This window comes from Periophthalmus magnuspinnatus, chromosome 16, assembly GCF_009829125.3.
Source record: "Periophthalmus magnuspinnatus isolate fPerMag1 chromosome 16, fPerMag1.2.pri, whole genome shotgun sequence".
NCBI classification, from domain to species: domain Eukaryota; kingdom Metazoa; phylum Chordata; class Actinopteri; order Gobiiformes; family Gobiidae; genus Periophthalmus; species Periophthalmus magnuspinnatus.
The window spans coordinates 15,219,528-15,235,365 of record NC_047141.1 but is presented as its reverse complement, the minus strand read 5'-3'; the positions used below and the strand labels follow the sequence as shown (position 1 = coordinate 15,235,365).

The 15,838-nt window shown below is 35.9% G+C and overlaps 1 protein-coding gene across 2 annotated transcripts; it reads right to left on the bottom strand.

Moving 5' to 3' along the window:
• Window positions 1–696: 696 nt before the first annotated feature.
• Window positions 697–15,478, bottom strand: cblc (Cbl proto-oncogene C, E3 ubiquitin protein ligase). 2 transcript variants are annotated; one of them, XM_055227557.1, is made up of 15 exons: window positions 15,212–15,478; window positions 15,028–15,108; window positions 14,572–14,957; window positions 7,375–7,521; window positions 7,143–7,299; window positions 5,819–5,940; window positions 4,975–5,112; window positions 4,437–4,524; window positions 4,224–4,355; window positions 3,296–3,478; window positions 2,665–2,802; window positions 2,110–2,156; window positions 1,659–1,742; window positions 1,508–1,557; window positions 697–1,277 (listed from the first exon to the last, which is right to left on the bottom strand). In XM_055227557.1, the coding sequence occupies exons 1-15, from the start codon at window positions 15,212–15,214 to the stop codon at window positions 1,144–1,146; spliced, it is 1,890 nt and encodes a 629-aa protein (XP_055083532.1). In that variant the 5' UTR covers window positions 15,215–15,478; the 3' UTR covers window positions 697–1,143. The 2 variants fall into 2 exon arrangements, with proteins under 2 accessions (XP_055083532.1, XP_055083531.1); XM_055227556.1 differs by having other exon boundaries at window positions 2,662–2,802; window positions 3,296–3,475; window positions 15,212–15,477.
• Window positions 15,479–15,838: the final 360 nt, after the last annotated feature.

Sequence of the window (15,838 nt, the reverse complement as noted above, 5' to 3'; positions counted from 1 at the left end):
CATGCTACTGAAATAAAATCATACTGAAAATAAGTTTGTATCATAATAATTGGAATATTTTCAAATGTATGGTTGTATTTTAATATTTATTATAATATTTAAATAATAACCAAACTTAAATTCTAATTGGAAAAATACTTTATTAGTTAAAGCATATGAAATGTATTTTGTTACAACAGCATTTCCCTACAGGAGGTTGTGAATAGATGCATCAGATCTGAATCAGTGGTGGAACGTAATGAAGTACAAGTAGTAAAGTGCTGTACTTAAATAAAAATTTTGGGTATCTGTACTTAAGTAGCTACATTTGAGAGCAGGTATCTGTACTACTCCACTACATTTTTGAACTGGACTGAAGCATAAAAAGCTCTTTTAATATGATTTGCGTGGTTATTTTTACCATTGTGGTAACATCCTGACTGGAGTTTTCGAGTTCAAGCATCGGTTTTGAGCAAACAAAAATAAATACACAAAATTCATGAGAAAAATTCAAAAATGGATTTGTATTGTTACTGTTGACCAAAATATGTATAATTTACACTTAAATTAATTAACACTTGTCTGAAATACTTTTACTTTTTACTCTTTAAATACATTTTTAAACGGATACTTAAATACTTTTACTTAAGTAGATTTTTCCATGTGATACTTTCACTTTTACTTGAGTAACTTCTTACCTCTGCATCTGTACACAACTGAACATTTCATCCACCGCTGATCTGAATACTGATCATTTATGATTGTTGTGGCAAGATTCACCAGAGTAAACAAAGGTAGTGGCTGTTTAATTGTTATTCTGTTTACTAATCGATGAGTTCTTTCATGCGTTTTATCTCAGCTCAACCATAAGCTCGCCCAACTCAATTTCAGCCTAACAACAAGTCTCTCATTACTGTTGTCATTCCAGGCAGTTAATAAAGATGAGATGCACTGCCGTAATGGAAGCCCCATAAACAAATTCATTAAGAAAATCACCCTATATTTAGAATAGCCCAAACGGATGGTGAGGTGATTACTGAGCAGTCGGTGGTCTCTGTCTCCCACGCACATCTGCCTGTGATGGGAAATTACTGCTAAAATGTTTTTCTGTGAGAGTGAGTTCTTGTGAGGTGATGGTAGCTAGGCACACCGAATGGACGGGGGTCAGGAGGACATAGTTCTTGTCATCTCTCCAAGGGAACTTTTGTCCTTCTTATGGGCGGCTCTCCTCAGTTCTACATCCATTTGGCGTCTCCGATGTTTGACTGGGCTGGACGGTCCAAGCCAAGCCGCTGCACCTGGGGACATGAGTATCTACTTTGTATTGTTAAGTCTTAATTGGAGCAGCCACCTGAAAACTGCATGATACGGACCACAGAGCTAAAAAGAAAATGCAACAATAACAACGGATTTATTTATTTTCCTGGTAGCCCTTTAATGCAAGAAAACCTCTTAACCCCTTTCTCAGTAAAACAAATGAGTATAATTTCATTGTATGCAGTCATACAGTATTAAAACCATAACTTACATTCAGTCTTTTTGGGGAAGTTTGGATTAAGTTCTGTTAGACATTCAGCACTGTTGAAAGTGAGAAATTTGAAGTTAAATATTGAACAGAGCTTTAAGTAATATAATGTGATTTTGTGCTTCTAAAAAGGTTGTCATTAGTAATACATCACCTGCTGGAGAGAGTACGCTGTTTCTGCAGTTTTGGACCACTAGACCTCTTCTCCTTGAGGGTACTTGAGTCACCACTTTGCGGCCTATGAAAAACAAGAAAACATATAAAGAATGTACTACACTTTGCATCAACTTGGATAATACTTCTATTATGACAAAAAAAAAGGAGCATCGCATTAATAATTACAAATGCTTCATGTATTTTAAGTATTTACAGAATTGTATTTTTGTTTTTTGTTTTCTTTTACTGTGGATCATACCTGGACTACAAGGGATTACACAGACTCTACTTTATTTTTTGATAAGAAGACCATTACTGAGTTAACTGTTCATGTTTACCACTGTTAATCGAAAAAAAAATAAAGCTTACATGACATGCGATGATCGATTATAGCAAGGATGGCGCCGTTACATACAACACAATGAAACAGTTGTATAAACAGGACTAACCTTTTGGTGTTGCTCTGTATTGTGGATGCTTCATTGTTGCTCTGAGTCTGGTACGTGCAAAGGAAACAAATGTTACTACTAAATAGTTTTCATACAAAGGCAGTAAAAGTGACAACAGAATTTCAATCCAATATGGCCGACTTCCTGTTCATCATAGGGCAGTGCTCCGATTCAACTTAAGGCTTGTCTCATGGAGCTCTATCACTGTTCTGAATTTCATGAGCCTACTCCAAATTTTGCCTGTTTCGACTCCCATTTCCCAACGGGGTCCAATTTGTGGTCACGGGCCATTCGATCCTGTACCTCCATGTGGGACTTTTCGTCAAAGTTCAGAGGGTCATAAATGCATCTATTTGTGAGAAAAAATAATAGGAAGAAGAACAAACTGATCCAGAACAATACCCCTCTTAATTCATTACTGGCTCAGGCTAGAATGACACAGCCATTGGCCCCTCACAATTAATATGCATAGTTTATAGCCTTTGTGGACTGAAATGGTTTCTACAGAGTACACTATAAAAATGCCAAATAAAGATTCAAGAAGTGAGTTACTACCGAGCTCCTTGAATGTTTTGCGTCACTCTTGGGGTGTGAAGAGTTCCCGTGGCCTTGGGGGGGTTTGCTGCCTTTAGCTGGCACAGGCGGGACAGGCGCAGGGTAGGAGGACGGCATCTGGTACTCCAAACTAGAATACTGAAAACGTTGCAAATTGTTGACAAGATTGGAAATTATGAGTGACTTTTATTGAGTAGTTAGTAAGGAAACGGGAATGGGTAATTGTGGAGAATTTTAAGTGAAAGTCAAATCAAATCAGGAAAAAATTAAAGTTACAAAACAAAAATGGAGATATTTGTACAGTTTATGTTAGGCTTTCATCTTCATATTTCAGGAAAGCTTTCATTTCAATCAAATCAAAAATAAATGTTATCTTTGCGGACTAAATCTGTTGGCTTCATTAGTTGTAAAGCATCTTTCTTTTGACTCAAGTATTTTGTAACAAAAAAGGTGAAATAGGCATAAACAGATTATAAGTGCTGTTATTTTTAAATTGTTTCTTTACAATTAAATTTAAGCATTCAATTCTCAAAATAATCTCTTTAAAGTCTTGGCTGACAAATTTGGGTTACCCCAGTGATAAAAGTCAACCCTGCAGATAAATTTCATCATCTGCTAAATGAAAAAGTACCTTTAGAGCAGCCATTTCTTTGACCATGACTTCGATGTCCTCGTGGTCTTCTTCCTCTGTCTCTTCTCGTCGCTCTACTTCCTGGTGTGAAGCGGTCTCAGGGGTGTACGGCTCCACCACCACCGTCTCAGTGCCTTTAATGTCACAACGGCAGTATGGGCACGTGTGTCCAGCTGACTTCTGCTGGAGGGCAGTCAAGGGTCATAGGTTATTTAGATGTCTCGTTTGGAAGCTTATCACCAACTATTTATAAAACCCAAATCATATGAAATCCTATGGCTGATATTATGCTGCAGGAAAAAAGGCAAAGGGGAACCTGAACAAAAATTACATACTGAACCAAAACAATCCACTGTTTAAATTTAAAAGGTTTACTGTGTAACTTCTCTTTGTCTCCATGAAGATATTATTACTTTGTCTGGAATATTCCAAAGTATGGCATTAAACTTATTAACTTGGCCTGGTGGCATCACCTGCTTCTCTCCATTCACATTGATATTTTCACATATTTGAATAACATGTATTTAAAAGGGGAAATCAAGACTCAGGGGCAGCCCCGATTCACAATGTAAAATCTATATTAAGAAAACTAAAATATAAAATGTGAACTCTTAAAACAATGGTAGGGTATTTGTGCGGTCACATTTAAATTAGAAATTAGAGACTATTTATTATGATAAATAGTTTGACAGACTCTCTTCACACTCATGCCCAGCCCTAAACCTTATGCTTTACACTCTTATACCCAACAATCACACACTGGCAGCAATGGCCTTTAGAACCAAAAATGTTTGTCGCTCAAGTGATCACTGAGCCGTTACCGTAATAATGTGCCATTGTTTAAATGTCAGAGCCCGGTTTGCAAGATGTGATGAGTAATTATGTGATGGGAGGAGAGGGGGGTGGTGCTATGATGGAGGAGGCTCACCTGCCAGCCTGAAAGGCACGTGCGGCACAGCAGATGACCGCAGGGCTGGATCCGAGTGTCCTTGTCTCGCTCAGCACAGATCTTACACAGCTGGAAAGTGCTGCCAATCTCACAGTATAACTCGTACTGCTCCTGTCGGGCAGGGAAATGTGCATAGTTTGAGAGGTTTAAAATGATAATAGTTTGTGAGCTGGAGGTAGTTAAATTAGTTACTTCTGTGACTTTGACTTTGCCTTTCTGGGAGGATTCGCATAGAGTAGTGAGGTCAGGGTTGATATCGCGGCCGTCTGGGTATAAATAGCTGAAAGTTGTAAAAAAAAAAAAAAAAAGGAAAATAAATAAATGGCAACAGTGAAATCCTATAACAACTGAAATATTACAAAAATGATAATCATAATATTAGCTTTTATATTTAGACAAATTCTTAGTAACAAAAATGCCTTTTATAATTTTGAAGAGACCAAAATTATAAATAATATTTGGTTACATATACATTGGGTGTAGAGCGTTTCTGCTTTTAATTAAAATTTTGTAAGTGGGTGATAACATTGTGGCTTTAATGAGGAACAGAAAGTCACATAGACCAGGAGTGTGATAAAAAATATCTATAATATATCTATCTATCCGTGACACTTACATTTTCACTTTCTTTAGTAGCAATAATAAGTAAGTTGGTCTGCACACAAGTATTTAGTCTTAAAATATCAGAATATAAACTTTATGAGTATTTACAGTACTATCTAGCACTTACCAGCCTTCCTTGTAACCCTGTATCAGAGCCAGGTACAGAGGTGTATTCTGGGGAATGGTCTGGATGATATTACTCTCAGCGGTCACATGACCTATGGCCCACTGTCCCAGTCGAGTGCAGCTCAGTCTGAAGATGTAACTGAAAGAAAAATACAATCAATCAATCAAACAAATATGAATCTAATAAAACAATAGTGAATGAGATGTTCTTTCACTCCAAAAACACTATCTTAGGAAAAAAAGATAATTAAAGTATCTATAATGTTACTTCTGACAATAAGACTGCTATTTCACCATTTGTGGATGAAATTATTTAATTAGGAGTTATGAGTGGAAATATCTGCCATGTGTTTTTCTTTTATAAACAGTGCTTATGTAACTGTTACGGGAATAAAAATATAGCATAATTTTTGTCTTATTTAATTACTAAAAAATGAAAGCTGCTTTATATGAGGCCGTAAAATGCAGACAGAGTAACCTAAACCGAAACCTTAACCTTACTAAACTGTATTTTTATCACAAGTAGCGCTCATTAAAATAATACAGAGTTTAAAAGATAGCATAAATTATTTTTAAATAGTTAAAAAGTCTGAAGCTGTAGGGGCAATGCCACTTCAAACTGAAACCCAGCACCACTAGACAGATTCTCATGTTGAAAACCTAAACCTTTTGTAATGAATTTTAAGTTGCTGAAACGCTGCAGATGTTTGTTGCTCTGTGGATCTCATTTGACTCAGAAAGATCAATGTCACTTCATCTAACCCTGGCACTGAGAAAAGCTCCAGAGACACGGGGAGTTGGAGAAACACTTGTCACTTTGATTTATGGACTGAAGTTGTGCTCACCTTCCCGGTTTGTGCAGGTAGTGCTGCAGGCGCCTCTCCACCTGATCATAGGTGAGGAAGGCCATGTAGCCGGGATGGGTTACCGCTAAATAGTTCCAGTTTCGGAGCAGGGACTTCCAGGGCTAAACAAGGACAAGCGGTCAGTGTGAGGCCAGTTTAGATGGACTATTTAGAGAGCTGCGTTTTGTATTCTTAGCCTAACCCTGTGGTCTGTGTTTTAGTGGCTAGCAGGACAAGCTCTGCTCTGCACTGTTTCTATATTTCTATATTCTTCATGTGGGTCTAATTATTTACCAGTTGTGTACTCTAAGAAAGCCGGAATTGATATGACACATCAAAATGTACTATTTACACTGAGGCTATATTCATTCTTCCTGGTATGACTTGCTTTGGGGTGTTGGCCCACACTTTAGAGATCTCACACAAAAAAGTAGCTTAAAATGATCACTGGCTGTGGCAACATGCATGCTCAAAATATTTTTGCATGCTAACATATTTTTTTGTTTGTGGTTTGCATGTAATTTAAATAACTTTAAAATCAGATACTAATTAATGTGCATGTAAAGATAGACAATGAGGACCTAAGGGGAATAAGCGACATTATGACTTATTTTAGATATTACTACTCTTTTTATAATATGAAATGAGAAACTATTTTTTGCAATCTCTCTGGACGGGACACTCTATTTAGTCAGGAGTTAGGATCAGTGTATAAGCAATGAGAATCTAAAGGGCAAGATATTTCAGCAAAAGGTTAACTCTCATTTGGCTTTAGTTAAACAAATTATTATCTTAAAAGGTCAGAGGGAGAAAATCATATACTACAATTATTTACTCATTTATAAAACATATCTCTGTTAGGTTAACATTTACCCTTTTAGTTGTTAATTATCAGCACTGTTCAGAACATTTGGGGGCATATATTTGTAATGTAATCATCATAACGTGCACTGTTGTCTAAAATGTGTCAATAATCAGAATTTAAAAAGTTGTATGGAAGTTGGAAGAAAAAAAAAAACAATTAACTTTAATGATTTAATGAAGTTTTTGTTGTTGTCTTTTTTTTTTCTTCTTCAATAATACATTAAAACATGAAATACTGCATGTATGTAATGTGACTTAATGTGTGTAATGTGACTTGAGTACATATTTTATTTTATGCCAGCGTGAAGTGGGGGCTAGTCATCTGTAATCAACCAAAGACGGTTGCGGTGTACAGAGTGGAAAGTGTTGGCCTACGTGAAAGAGCAGATACTATATTTCAGAGAACCATTACAAAGATATGGAACAGTTTGAAGTATTGAAGTCTTGTAAGGTCACATACCTGAAATAACTTGGTGAAAATGTCAAACTCAAACACTGAGATGTGGTCATTACATGTCAGGTCAATAGTGGATTTCAAAGCCATAGCCTCCATCCCCTCTTCAAACGTGTGTATGTCCTGCAGCTTCTCTTTAAAACTGTTCCACTGCACTATGCACCTGCGAGGAAAGGTTTAGACGTTACTATGGAAAGATGGCGGAGGTTGATGGTTCGCATCCCCACGCCGCACTGACTTGTGCCTGAACGACCGCCTCCAGAAGTCTTGGGCCTCCGTCTTGGTCACGCTGTAAGCATCGCCGTGGAAACTACCTCCGGGAAACAGGGCTTTTATTTCCCACAGCATGTGACTGAAGAGCAGGGAAAGCTTCGTCAGGTTTCTCCTAAGATGGAAGACAGGGTTTGGAGTATTTGGCGTTTAGTGAATAGTTTTGTGAATAAACAAGCTTAACAGTCCTGCTAACAGGCTAACTTATTATTTTCAGTTACTCTTAAAATAATGTATTCATTCAACTTATTTGCCAGAGTTTTGTTGGATGATTTTATTTAATTTTTTTCAAGAAAACAGCTGAATATGACATGGCTAGTATAACCCAATAGTTGTCACTTATAAATAACAATTCACATATGCTATTAACTCTGTTTTCTCTCTTATCTTTACATGACTCAAATGTGAAAATGTTGGCAATATGTAAATCAGATTCCTGACTTAAATGACAATATCTGATGTGAGTAATCAAAGGGCACAGGATTAGAAAGAAATTAGGTGATTTGGCTTTTTACATGTCATTTAAATAATTGTATTTAAAAAAAAAAAAAAAAAAAAAAAGATAATCAGATTTTGAGTGGACATGTAACGGCAGCCACTAAGTGCAACATTATAAAACATTAAAAACAGGTGCAGATGTGTGTATAAAAGTTTGTTTCCAGATTATTTAATTGCGATTGTGTCACCATCATATCCAATTTTGCTTTTCCTTGAAGTATATTCCATTTTTGTGAAGCAAAATGGCTAAAAGCCTTTTTCTAGTCATGTGATCTGGTAATAAATATTCCGGTATCAATAAAAACAAGCAGGTGAGGTATTCTGGCAGTTTTTGAAATTTTCCCTTATAGATTTCACACAGTGCTGTTTTCTTGTATCTGACATAGATGGCCAACCCACTTTTTCACAGAGAACACAGTGATGGGTTTCAAGTTCATCACCTGTAATGAAACGAAGGGAAGTGAAATAGTGGATCTGTTTTAAGAGGCAGAAGTCAAAGTCTGCGTTTACACCACATCCCCATAATCCAGTACGGCTAAGAAAGGTCACGTTCTGTAATTTATTAGGATACAATATTTGTTTCTGTAATAAAATTATGATTTTGATTTTAGGCTGCTACATACTTCTGAGATATATTTTTTCAAGGATACATTTTCATCAAGCCAAAACACAAGATATTTAGACGTGGTGACTCTTTCAATCAATGTACCATTTAATGTATAAAGACGTGTAGCTTGCATGTTACATAAATGCTACAATGTCTTGTTGTTGTCAAGGACTGTGAAAATGTAATTTAAAACTTTTCTAGTTGCTGTGAGAGTGCAATGTTCTTTTCTGAAACTCAACCCTGATGAGACTTAAAAATTGAGCATTTATTTAAATAAACTGTAAGTTGATTTGCAAGTAACTCTAATAGCTTTGCAAGACAAGGTCATTTAGATATTGGCCGTAAATGACTGATGATTACATTTTTAGTTGTCCCACCTTTATGTAAAGGCAAAATGTGCTGTTTTCCATAATTCTAGTATAACTGCCATTTGAATTGATACAATGAAAATATGTAAAAGAGGCTGAATTAAATATGGGGCAGCTAGTAATAGAAGTTTTGGATCAATGTCACCTGTGAACTTCTTTGGGTCTATGGAGCGGAGAGCATTTAAGACTTTCATGTAAGTTAAAGGTCTTAAAGAGAAAATCAGAGTGTTATCTGCCAGAGGTTCAGACTCAACAGAATCAAGATCAGAACGACCACCATTATTATCCAAAACGTCACATGCAGAGATAAAAAAGACTATTAAAAACATCACATATTTCCTCTTTAGAATTTACAATAGACAAAGCTTTAAAAAAAAAAGTATCGGTTGGTAATGTATGAATAGGTTCTGAGTGAGATCTTACTGTCCTCCAGAACTTTGCCCGATTTCCGTGACCGATTTCCGCGCAGACATGAAGTAAGACATTTTTGTCTCACTCACTGCTGATAAACATCTACTTCTCTTTCGTGATTGCCCAGTCCAAATCTAACCTAGTTGTGTGTGCAGTATTCAGTTTTCTTTCTCTAATTAAACTTGTGATTTCTCAGTTGATTCAAGGATTATTACAGTTTTTTATTCAAATTTTTCTTTTAGGCGCATGTCAGTCCGCAATTTCATGAAATGTATTAATGTTAAAAGTAGACGGCCATATCAGGGGCAGGAAATGCAGACGTTTGCCCAATATCACTGTAACACAGGTTAGAGATGAAAGCCTGCTCATTGAAATGTTTATACGATCTTCTCACCTTTACACATGGATGAGTTTTTTTCACTTTGATATTTCGAATACAACTTACTGGACAGTGATCACTAAAACCAAACAGGAACACATCATTTGCCCCTGTTAAGATTACATTAATGAGTGTGTCTTTATTTAAATTTCTAGGGTCAGGTTTAGTCAGAATAGAAATAGGTCGTGTGAGATTTAGGACATTGCAAAGGTCTTTCACAATTTCGGACTCTTTCTCCAGCGAGTTAATATTTGCATCGCCCATTATTAGAAACTTGTAGTTTTCCACTTTAGAAAGCATCGTCCACAGATCATTAAGAGCTGTCTTTTTTTTTTTTATCAGGATAATTTGCATCGCTAACTGACAGATACAGATATTTAAAACATTTAGGCTTTGAACAGGAGAATACAAGGTCCACGGACAAGTGATATTTGACATAAATGGCAACACTACCTCCTTTAGACTGCCTGTCACAACGAAAAACTTTATCATTTTCAATACTCATTTCCTTATCACTTATTTTACTTGATAGCCAGGTTTCATAAAATACAAATGTATCTGTATCTGTTTGATTTGCCCAGACATTAATCTAATCTAATTTAGATCAGATACTACGTACATTCATGTGTATAATTCCCAGTCCCTTTCTTGTCTTGAAGTTTTGCATATCAGATAGACCTAGCTCCTTATCTGTCGCCTGGGGATTAGGTTTGTTATTAATATTGTTGTCAATCAAGTTACACGACCTCAGATCATTTCTTTCATGTGTATGAGATACGTAAAATCTGCATGTTAATTTGCTAAAACGAAGATTCTAAACCAGTGGTTGCCGGTTTTGTCGAAGAGTCACATGAGATGTTGCTTATCCTATGTGTAAGGAGCCATTCAGCAGCTTATTAGATGCGCAATCCAATTTAAGTTATTAACAGTTTTATTTTTAAATTTAGAAAAGTGTTAACAAGGTAAAGTTGCAATGTATGTATTCCTGTATATATATATATATATATATATATATATATATATATATATATATATATATATATATATATATATATATATATATATATATATATATATATATATATATATATATATATATATATATATATATATCCATGGCCATTTTATGAACTGCTTTTCCACTAATTTTTTTCCAATTTAAAGCAGTTTGCATTATAGAATTTATGTAAAAAAATATAGCTTTTGTTGGAAGAATGTATTCACAATATATCAACAATGCATCCGAGGGTATTGAGTTGAACATTAATTAACTGTCCTTTGTCACAATCTTTTATCAGATATGTTCCACACACAGTTGCACGCCCACACACACACACACACATACACACGCACACACACACCCCCACACACACAAGCATGTAAAGTGGTCCTTCACACAAACAGGATGCTGAGCGTTACAACGTGTCAATGAACACCACAAAACATTCCAGTGGCCAGTGCGATTTGTTAACAACTGTATACGAGTTGTTAACCAACACCAATGTCTTAAAAAAAATTAATTAATAGTAGAAATTAGTGTCATTTTAAGTAATGTAGTGTCATGAGAAATTGAAATAGTGCGCAAAATCTATGAATATTTTTTGTCAAATTACTACTACTATGGTATAAATGGTACTCAAGTAAAACAGTACAGTTATTTTTTGAACAAAGCTAAGGATAGTAATCCTAAAACCTGTAGGCTGGTGGGTTTTTTTAACAAGACACTTCCCCTACTTGCTGTATGAGTGGGCGAGTATTCATCACATGGACTAAAATTTGTACAGCATAAAAAAGACGTTGTTTGGGTTAAACTATGGTTAAGGGTTAGGATCAGTCACCAAGGAAATGAATGTATGTCTATGTAATTTTCCCTAAAAAGTATGAAAACCCAGTGCATGTTTTTATGAGAGTGTTGATTCATTTTCATCAAGGACAAAAATGTAGAATGGCAGCGACAAGTATTTATTATAATTATTTTAAGTGAAAGTAAAGTAAGTAAAAGTACAAGTGCGCTTCAGTTGAAACTTACGAAATTGTAAAAAAAAGTGGAAATGTGTAAGTGACGCTTTCTAAAAATACGTACTACACCATCTTCCCCACATGCCAAAAAAAGCAGTTTACAATTGTATTTTTTATTCCTGTTTTAATGTGGTTTAAAAGACATAATATCTCTTAAAACATGTGACATAATGAATCAACTGACTGACCAAGCAGAACAGTGTCACTCATTTACGGGTAATATAAGACTATTAAAAGTCCCATTGTGGTTGTTTTCTGAACCAAAAACACATTTCAAAAAGGGAAATATTAACCAAAATAAAAAATGCCAGACAGCAATTAAATACAGAAGTTGGATAAATTTACTGCAGTAGTGTAGAAGATCATTCCTACACTCCTTAAGCTTAGGGTTTATAGTACTATTTATGTCTGTCACAATAACACATTTTGATACTACAAAGAAATACTGCAATAAGTGATAATGTTGAAACTGCTTTATGTCACTGATACAAAGGAGGATAATCCCAGTAAACCAATTTTTAAATATACTGTATCATTAAAAGGTCTGAGATAACAACAAACAAATATCACAATGAACTGATAATTAGCCATACAAGTTATTTATTCTATCCTGTACAACTCAAATCTGACCTTATTACATAAAACTGGCAAAAATCTCCCCACTTTTGCAAAGAAAGTGTACACATGATAAATACTGAGCCCAAGATCTATTGTTCCAGCTTTCATATACTGAACGATTAGTGGATATAGTAACTAGTAATAGTAATAGTAATCGTGACAGGTCTAGTACCATTACTTTTCTTCAGACATACACCATTAGATTTGATAACATGTTGCTTTGTTACTGCCAGTAGAAGGAATAGTTTTATGAGAAAGCATGATGCTTTTTAAAATGTTTCTGCTTAAAAAACGATTCATTTTTGTGACTGTGAAATGTTCAAACTCCCTATCCAGTCCATTTGCTCACTAAATTAGTGCCATTTAGTAGCTTTAATGATTTTGTCTTCATAAGAAAGTTTTTATTGTTTATTGCGAAGTAGCATAATTGTACTTTTATACCACTACTAAAACCAGTTACATTGTATTTTGAACTACAAAATTAAATCCTCTACCTTCTCTACAAACTGGGACAAGTTTGGTTCTGGTTGCTTTTGCCGAGTTCTCCGCATTACCATGATAAAAGACTCTGAGACAAACTTCGTGATTAGTATTCTGAACCAGCTAAGGCAAACGCACCCAAATGTGAAAAGAAAAGTCACTTCAAGTCACTACTTTTTTCAAACTACACACCAAGCACTGAGGCACAGAGGTACTGAAGCACATGGAAACTCTATTCAGCTTGTGCTTGGTTGCTAAGCAGGACAAAAGTAAATAGAGAGTGGAGGCTTATGAAGAAATGTGCTTTTTTCTTTTTTTTGTCAAGATATTTGCCATAAAAAAAAATAATAATAAAATGTTAAAATTATTGTTTAATTTACTAGGCAACCTATTCAACTTGCTGTGTTAATATTCAGTATGACCTGTATGGCATTATCTATTTTGAGTTATCACCAGAGCTGTTACCAGAAGAGGTTTGTTTTAGATATTTCTCTTTCTACACAGGCCTCATTAAACGGGAATTAAACAGTGAAGAATTCCCTTATTTATTTATTTATTTATTTATTTATTTATTTATTTATTTATTTATTTATTTTTAAATAAAGAACAGGTCCACATGATCTCTTGCCTAACAGAGCAGATGACTGGCAATACGAGTGTTGTGAGGTTGAACACGCAATAAACATGGACAGTAACATTGTCCTGCTGCTCTCATGTCCAGTGCTGGTATAGGTTCAATGTGACAAACAGCTTTAATTATACAATTTATGTTTAGTATTGTTTAAATTTTGAATTTGGATATAGATTGGATTATGGACAAGAAGTATTCGCTACTGTCAGGGACCGGGTCAAGTTTTTCCCACCCAGGGTTGTACTCTTTCCCCAGACAAACAAGAGCCAATATGTTAATCTGCAGCTAAGACTGGGTTTGACTTCAGTGATCAGTCAACATTCAATGAACAGAAAGGATCAACTTAAATAAATAGATAAATAGGCACGTACCCGTCCTATATATGCCTTGCAGCTCAACAAATGAGCCACAGCGCTGCCACAATGCCCGTCATGTGTATGTTGGAACAAAGAAAATAAGACTCAGAAAATGACCTGAATTCACACACAAAAAAATCGTTTTCACTGTCATTTCAGAAACATTAGAGCAACTCTGGGTATGTATGGGTCTACCACCTGCTTGTCTCCAATGATATGCTCTTGCTTTGCTTGGAATGTTCTACACTATGGCATAAAACACATCTATGTCGCATATATTCAAATACAGGTGTCAACAAAAAAACCCTGGAAAACAGGCACCGTCACCATGAGCAGGGTCACCTCTCACATCTGTAACTGTTGACGGCACTGGTGGAGTCAACATGAATGCCATAGTGCGGAACATTACAGGTAAAGCATTAACATCACCATAAAGACAAGCAGGTGGCAGGCTATCCAGGGGAAAGCTGCACAATGCATCTTTAACCTGGAGTGTAAATAGTAAAAAAAAAAAAAAAAGAGAGAGAAGAAGTTTGATTTGCAACTGGAGTCATGCGGAGGGCTGATCCTATTATTTGTCTGTACGATCTTGGAGGAATGTCACCTACTCCAACTCGCCTATCTTTATTTGTCAGGATGTGTGATAGCAACAGAGCCTTGTGGGGTATAAGATGTTTTGATTACTCTACCTCTCAGATAAACTCCCACTCAAACAAGCTTGTGTGTAACTTATCCAGAGGCCGCTGTGTGCCATCAAAGTGAAACTGATTGCTGTTATAAAGCAAATGTATTATTTACCGGCAACTTGACTTCTCTTCAAAAATCTTCTCCTTCCCCTCTCTGAAAAGCAGCAGCGCCTTGTCCGTCTTATCCAGAAGATTCCTCACGTGAATTCGTAGGTACCTGGCCTCGTCTCCCTTGGGTGTCTGACCTGTTGCCACCTCAGAGTCCATGTATGGGTCCCATATCTGAAGAAGCAAGGCCGTGGTCTCACTCACCAGGTCAGGCAGGTAAGGAGGGCTGTTTTTAAGTCCTAAACGTGGGTCTGTACACAGCTCGAACAGCCTCTCCAACTTTTTCAAAGCCTTTTCTACCAAACGTCTGTCTGTATTGGTCAGCTGCTTGGAATTGGAGTTTTTGTGTTGTCCTGAACTTGCAGTGGCCATTGTTGTGCCAAATGTGAGCTACAACAAAATCAAAATGAAACAGAAAACTTTAAAATTCTGTTAAGTTCAGGTGTCTTTTAATAGGTACCGTGTTTCCATTTTTAGCAAAATAGAAATCTTCAAACCATCCATTTGCTAGTATAATCCAACTGACTTCTCCGTGGCATTGCTGTGTATTAAAAAAAATAAAATAAACACTTACACCAATGTAGCCAAATTCCTTCAATATCAATAATTTCCTAAAAACATAAGAATTCAAGTGTTCTTCTTACCATGTGTATGTGTAGGCCATTCACACTCACTTTAAGGTTGCAAGCGGAAAACCTACACTACGGCTTCTATTTATTTGTCTGTTGTGTCACCTCAGCCTTTGATTGGTTTCCTGTTGAAGAGCCAGACAAGCAGGTTTTGTTCTCTGTGCACAAGGAGCCCAGCAGCAGCAGCAGAGGCCGGTGAGAGGCACAGAGGTGGGAGGGTGTTGAGAAAGGGTGGGGACACGGAACACAAGATATGAGAGTAACTGAAAAGTCATGTGCTACACTTACAGTTAAAGGACAATTCAGTGTGTGTGCTCAGTCAAGCATAGTATGTGTTTTTGCATTGTCTCAAAGTGTAATGCTGGCAAATATAGCTTGTGCTATTTTTTTGAGTCCTAAATATAAATATAAATACAAAGATATATGAGGATGTATAAGATTAAGAATTAGCAATTTGATGATTGTCATTTTGGAAATTAATAACATGTCACTGACCGGGACAACTATCATAGATGAGTTCTTGGGGATAAATGTACCTATAGATGAAATATTACCCATAGTATTGTTTATCCGCATGTGCATAACTAAAAAACAAACAAACAAACAAAAAAAAAACAAAAACAAAACAAAACAACAACAAAA